Source organism: Lytechinus variegatus, chromosome 12, assembly GCF_018143015.1.
Source record: "Lytechinus variegatus isolate NC3 chromosome 12, Lvar_3.0, whole genome shotgun sequence".
NCBI classification, from domain to species: domain Eukaryota; kingdom Metazoa; phylum Echinodermata; class Echinoidea; order Temnopleuroida; family Toxopneustidae; genus Lytechinus; species Lytechinus variegatus.
In genome coordinates, this window is record NC_054751.1 from 11,805,232 (window position 1) to 11,812,441 (window position 7,210).

At 33.0% G+C, this 7,210-nt stretch overlaps 1 protein-coding gene across 1 annotated transcript in view; it reads left to right on the top strand.

Moving 5' to 3' along the window:
* The window catches only part of LOC121425103 (cytoplasmic polyadenylation element-binding protein 2-like), a 44,376-nt gene extending 37,476 nt beyond the window's left edge, over window positions 1-6,900 (top strand). Inside the window, exon 8 of the mRNA XM_041621080.1 lies at window positions 677-6,900. Coding sequence (XP_041477014.1) covers window positions 677-901 — 225 coding nt within the window. The 3' untranslated portion in view covers window positions 902-6,900. The remainder of the gene's footprint in view (window positions 1-676) is intronic.
* The last annotated feature ends 310 nt before the right edge of the window (window positions 6,901-7,210 follow it).

Here is a 7,210-nt window from a genome sequence, read left to right on the forward strand (position 1 = left end):
ATCAAAGTAATAACCAGCCCTCTTTCTCATGTTGCTTATTGAAGCCTTGTACGTTACATGCCGGATTACATGCTCACATTGCATTGCCAGAGTGCAAAGGCTAAATATAGGACACAGATGCATTAGAGTGAATGCTAAGTGCAATGAAAATCCCATAGTCTACGTCACAAGTGCGTGAGTAGTCATCTACCAGAGACGAGTGGGAGTAAAAGAGATAGACTACCATATGGCTGCATGCATACAACTCACATAGACAGTAAAAACAAAAATCAATCCTTCTCTTTAAAATGGAATGGGGGGGGGTACTTCAATAATGGACAGAAGATTTTATTTCAGTAAATGTTGCTGTACATGGATAGCATTAACCAGGGGATTGGTTCTCAGTTCTCTGATTTTACTCTAAGGTGGATCTTACTGTTTTAGTATGATAGGAGTATTTATGTCTGCTGCCATTTAGGGAAAATTATTTTGTTTGATAATGTATTCTATTCTCTAAGGTTCTATAGGGCCTATATGATCATATGGGTCTTATAAATTCTACCTGTCCCATAAGCTTTATTATAATTCCAATTCCAATATTGATGAGGCCTGAATGAAGATAAATATATAAATCCTAAAATGATAACCTTAAATAAATTAATATTGTGTCAAATTCTTCCTGTTTTCATCTGTATAGGTTGAGGTAAAGCCATACGTGCTTGATGATCAGATGTGTGATGAATGCCAGGGCACCCGGTGCGGGGGAAAGTTTGCGCCTTTCTTCTGCGCCAACGTGACCTGCCTACAATACTACTGTGAGTTCTGCTGGGCCACCATCCACTCTCGTCCAGGCAGGGAGTTCCATAAGCCGCTGGTCAAGGAAGGGGGAGATAGACCACGCTCTTTCCCTTTCCGTTGGTAGACAGACCCTGACCCCTTCCCCTCGCCCCCATCCCAGCCTGAGAGCATCCTTAGGGGCGAGGGAGTGTTCACATCTACTGCAGATTACGCGATAAAATGATGATGAATGGATCCGACAGACCTGTTAAAGTCACGTGTAGTTCCATGTGGTAGACCAGTTTAGGTGAATCCTGTCTGGCGTCTTTTGCTTTTCGGTTTAAATCAACAAAAATAGTGTTTTTGATGAGGCATTTGTGTGATGTGATTTTCAGTTACCTTATTTTTTCCCTTTTTTTTCTTCAATTTTTGATTGACTTAAATTTTTGGACAGTGATACAACTAGTGTGGCATAATTGACGTAGTGCCCCTACGAAATTGATGTTGATGTTTTGTGGTGTGTTTGTTCTTTCAACTTTACCATAGCCAGGTACATGATTCCTCCTAACATGTCACATTAATCTCGTGTATTTTGCTGATGAAATTATTACGTGAAATACCTTGTGAAGAAGAAATATCGCTCAAATGAGCCATCAAGAGAAGTCAAGGTCTTTGTTTTCTCCATTATTTAATTTCCCTTTACAGGAATGGATTCTTGCCATATTTGTGCAAAGGAGACATCTAATATATGACAGATTTTATTTTTTCAATAAAGAAGTTGCACACATTCTTTTTTTACATGGACCTTATGGAGCATTGGGCAGTTTTCAAAGTTTTTCTTATAGACTTAAAGAGCAAAGAAAAAATAAAGCATTCTTTGCTTTCAAAAAAATAATTCATTTGTGACCAGGAATGATTTATATTTCCTGAATCAAAATAGATTGAACGTTAATGCCAAAGCTTCTATTTAAATATTATTTCAGTGCAATTTGTGTAATCACAGTACACACCAGAACAGAGAGAATGCCATTTTCATTATTTTCGTATTTTATGTATTCTTTATATATATATATTTCTAAAATTATTTTGGAAAAAAAGTTTATAAAACAGTCGCTGGTTCAGCGATTAAAAAAATATTAAAGAGGAGATGAAGTGATTAGAAATATGCTTATTGTGTCAGGGATTGATGAATTTTGTTTTGGAAATGGGATGGTGTGTCGATAATCACATTGATTTGTTGAGAGTACGTTAGATTGGAGAAAAAAGCGAGTATTTGTGTGCACAGTATATTCTATATCAGATTGAAAAGGTATATATTCACTGTAGAATCTTATAATTCTCTCATAAACTGCTGCTCGTACACATCATTGTTATATTCATGTATTAATGTGTCCGTGTGTGTATGTATAGTCAACATATTATCAACATTCTTTGGAAGAAAAAAAACACGAGTATTTCCAGAGAGGGAGCTATAATGAGTGGTGATTTCTTTCAAAGGGACCTGATTTTAGTGGCATAGTGGTTAGATAGATTATCTTGTAATCTTTCAAGAGTATTTTTCGAATTCACAAGTTATTTAGTCCGTTGTGCAATGTTTTTCTTTATTTTTTGTAACAGCATACAGTAGAATACAGATAAATTGAGAAAAGATTTGCTGCATCGAAAAACAAGATGAAATTATCTCTGAAATACAGAATGCAAAGTGGTTATTACAAATAAAAACCAGTAGTAGTATGAAAAAGAAGCAGAAAATATAGCAAAAGTGACTGAATATTGTCCTCTCGTAATATTTATCTTATCAATATTTGACGCTCATCGCCAAGATGATAAGTCATAATAGCGCTGTCATTTACATTACTAAAGTCATTGATATACATGTACATGTACTGCATGAAGTGAAACAAATGATATGGGAGCCATGTAGATTTCAATGTTCTGTCAATGTGTGACGAAAGCAAAGATATTAACAAGGTAACTGTTTGGTATGCGTTTTTGGAGTGTTTCGATATGTAATTGTTCTTAGGCATACTAAATCAAACAGGAGAAGTTATTGCGTATGTGTTCACTGTGTATTGTACATGATAGCACCCTTCCCTGTTGTGTGTGGGTAATTGCAGGAAAGTATAATCAAACAGTTATAGTCTTACAATGTGACACAATATCACTTCATATATTTGTGACAAACTTGTAGAATGGTGGAATGAGCGTTGGGCATTGTTAGTGAACATTCGTGCGATATTCCCTCAATATCTTTACCACTGTAACTTGTATTCACGTCTTTGTGAATGATTTTCTTGGTTTTTACAGTCAAAATCAAGGTTTAGTATTTATCAGCTGTGAGACAAATATTTATTTACAAAAGAGGGCATACATGTGTCTCAGTATGGGGTTGTCTCTGCCCCATATTAATGTAGAATATTGGACATGCATTATTGAATTTAATAATACAAATTTGATTTTCTATGTGATTACAGCTTTGACATTTCATTGCAATAGATTTGTCAATTGTTACTTTTGTGTGATTTGCAGATATTGCAGCCTTTTATTTTTTCTAGTTATTGTATTTAATGCCACGTTTTGGCGACATTGCGAATGAATAGATGTCATTTTGAAGTTTTTGTAGAACAATATTTTTATTGAATTTATGTGATAATTGTATGTGTGCATGAGTGTTTGAATGTAGTGAGGAGAAAAATAAAAGAATACTTTCAGCTTTTGCTTTTTATATAAATATTTCTTAGCATATATTCTCATGGAACAAATGTATTTCATATATATGTTTGAATCTATACCTATTTTTCTTGGTACAGTATTTTAGTATCCGTTTACAATTGCTACAATATATTTGTCTCTCTTAACTTTTATACGGAACCAGTAATTTCTTAATAATTTAGACTATAACATTTGGTACACATTTTGCAAATGCTTTAGTATTACATTTTTGAAGAAAAAAAATCCTTTCACACTGAAATTTATATATATGCATGTATTTTGATTATTTATATAACATTATCGATTTGCAAAGTGAAGTGATTCAGAGTTTGTAATTTTTTATTTTTCTTTAATGGTATAAAAAAAATTAAAAAGAAAAAAAAAACCTTTGAGAACATTTTCACATTGCCCGTTTTCCAGAGTGTGTATTAAACTTTTTTATTATTGGATAGTTTGTTCATATAAAGACAGAGTTAATATATATGGTTTCAGAAGTTGTAATCAATTTTCTGCATTTTTCTAGCAAAGTGTTATTAAACTGCTTACTTTGTGAATCTTTTCTACCTTCTTGTGTGTTTTTGAACAATTTTTGCCAATGTTTTCATATAGGGTTGTACACTAAGCGGGTAGTAGTGTATGTATGGAGTAGTTATTACATGTCTTTATTATATATCTGGTGCTACACTGTACAATGTAGTATGTGATTTGTGTGAGCGTATAGAGGTCAGATGTTCATATAATTCATGTGTGTATGTTGCATTCTGAATGGTTTTGTTTCATTTTTTTTTCTTTCAGTGCAATATAAGATGAATCAATAATTTTTCTACAATCTATTTTTAAGTTATTGCCTTTGGCCCTGATGATTTTTTTTATATGAACTTTCTTTTCATCTAAACTAATTTGATTTTTTTTTAATTGGGGATCATTTAGCAGTTGGTCTTTTGGGGAGCTAAAAAAATACCACATGAACTTTTCTTGATACTTCTTAATCTATTGAATCAAATTAATTATTTCTGTATGGTTAAAACTAAGAATTTACTTTGTAATTGTGTTTAACTGGACATGATATATTCATGACTTTTAAAACAGTAATTTGCCTATCAATGTGATACAAAGGTATTTTGAAACCTAAAATTTTGTAATCAAACAGTGTTTGCTTTTTTGCCATAATGACTATTGCAGAGTTCAGCATAGCTCTTCCATTTTGTTACAATTTTGCATAACAAGATATTTTCACTTTAGCTTTTATATGAAGGATATCTTTGCTAGCTTTTTACAGTTTTCATCATTTTAAAGATGATCTTTTGCATACAAGTGTTCTGAATGCATTTTTTTTGGATTGTTAAAGATTTTATTTACTGAATGTAAATAAGTAAAACATGTCATGTGTCTCATTTTATTCTTTCTCATTGTCATTCTCTAAGTTCTGTTTTCTCTCCCTAATACAGTATTTTTTTTCATTAAAGAACTGGGGCAGTTGTGTTATATCCCTGTTGAATGTGCATCCTATCGATGGGATGAAAACCAGGTATGAGCTATTCAATAGCTGTGTGTATTGATGAATCTACTGGAAGGACAGTACAAACTTAATGAAGGAAATTGTTATTTCAGCAGCCATTCACTTTTAGTTTAGTAACACGCATCTTTCTCTGTAACCACCTTGTCAATTTGAATCAAATATAGATAAATTCATAGTGCTGTGCATTGGAAAAAATTGCAATAAATCCACAAAGCCTACTTGACCTCAATTGCATCCTTCTTCATCTTCAATTTATTAATATCAATGGGGAATTATTTTCACTGGGTCATCTGGCATTGTTAGGTTTGTTTAGGATGGATTCAAATAATTTAGTCAGAATTTTGATTGCAGCTTAGCTTTTTTTTCTAAACTGTATATTTTGGCGTAAACAGAATTTAGGAAAAAGTTGAGGGTTTTCATTGATTTTGACTCATCCAAATTCATGATGATAAGTTATTTTTTAGTTTGAGTTTGTTTTGCTCTGATATTTTTGCTTGGTTTCATTGTTGGTAAATTGGCATTTTGTTATACTTGTGATGAAATATTGAATAGTTATTATCTTTTAAAAATATATGATTGAGTGATGATTTTGGGCTGTAGAGACATTGAACAAGTGTGATTTTTAAGCTTCAAATTTCCTACCAAAAAGAAAAAAATGATTTGAATCATTGAAAATTTTCGTAGTTTTTGTAGTGTGATTATGCTATTACATGACAGTTGTTTGTTGCTTGGTTTTTTACATTTCTTTCCTTTCTGTTTTTCATTAGAGCTTGACAGCCTCTTTGCCTGTTTTTCTTGGGCAGCATTTTATACAACTCTTAGTAGCTATATTGATATATTTTTCATAGAACTCTTGTCACATTTATTATTCTTATTACTATATATATAGTACAGTGTATACATCTTTTGAATGAAGTGTTTGTATTTTTCCAGTGGAGCATGATTTGAATGCATTTTTTTTTCCTCTCTAGGTAGAGTATTTGAAATAAAAAAAAAGAAAATTGAGAATTATTTTTGAACTCGCTTTACAACATTCCTATTCTAATATGTAAAGATCCGAGGCACTCTTTTCTGTGCAGTTTAGTTGTGTATTTTTTCACAGTTTTATTACGTATTTATATCAATGTTCAAGGTACGAACTTGGGGAATGGTAACCTCACTTAATATGTTATCCTCATGTAAGACTTGAAGTGCAAATGCAGTCCATGTAATAGTTTGCTATAAAAAGAGATTGATGTTTATGGTATTATACAAGCTATGTATTACAGGACCACAAGCTTTCAAGCAGCATATTGATGTGTATGTAACTGCTGCTAGCACAAGACAAATAACAAATCCAATTATCCATTGTAAGCAATATATTCCAAATTGTTATGATAACCACATTAGTGTATGTTTATACAATATAACTTCTGACGTTGTCTACAGCAAGAAAGCTATGTGTTTATAACAAAATATAAGCAAGTTGTGTGGATGATAGTTTTTTGATATAAACTTCAGTGCACATTTGAAAGCACATCAATGGAAATTAAAAATTCAAACAGATCCTGCCTTGTGTTGGCAATCATACCACTTAACCGATTCCAAACTAAGTTAGTATTGCCTTTGTGTGGTCATTATCAGTTTGGTATCGGCCGGTCAATATGACTGTACTGCAGGTATCCAGTGCATAACTTTTTTTTGATAATTCATTCTTTTGTGTGACAGTTTTGAGTTGATAGAGAGATTGAGAGCTTGTTTCAATACATTACCTGCTTTGCATTTGAAGTCTTGAACCATTATCGAGTGGAAAACATCATATTAGGTGGCGCCCTGTTCTGACGTGACGGTTGCGTTCCATACACAAGTTGAGCATTGTTTTCGTTTGCTTTGAAACTTGATGTGATAAACCTCAAATAAATGTTGAACGCTAATCTTTTGGATTTGTCATGAACTTGTCATTATTGCATTTTCAGGATTACTTTTGAGAGAGAGAGAGAGATGAACAACTAGATGATGGGAGTAGAGGAAGAGGAGGGTGAAAGATAGGGGGGGAGCGCGAAGGAGAAGGCGAGAAACAAATGGAAATAAATGGGAGGGTGGGGTGCGCCGGAGGGGCGGGGCAGAAAGGGGTCTTTGGGTTCGAGGGAGCCATCAGATTATATTCCTCCAATTACTTAATTTCTTGATCTTCCTGACATGAAAGATAGCAATGTTTTTAAAAAATGCGCAAAGTCCACAGCT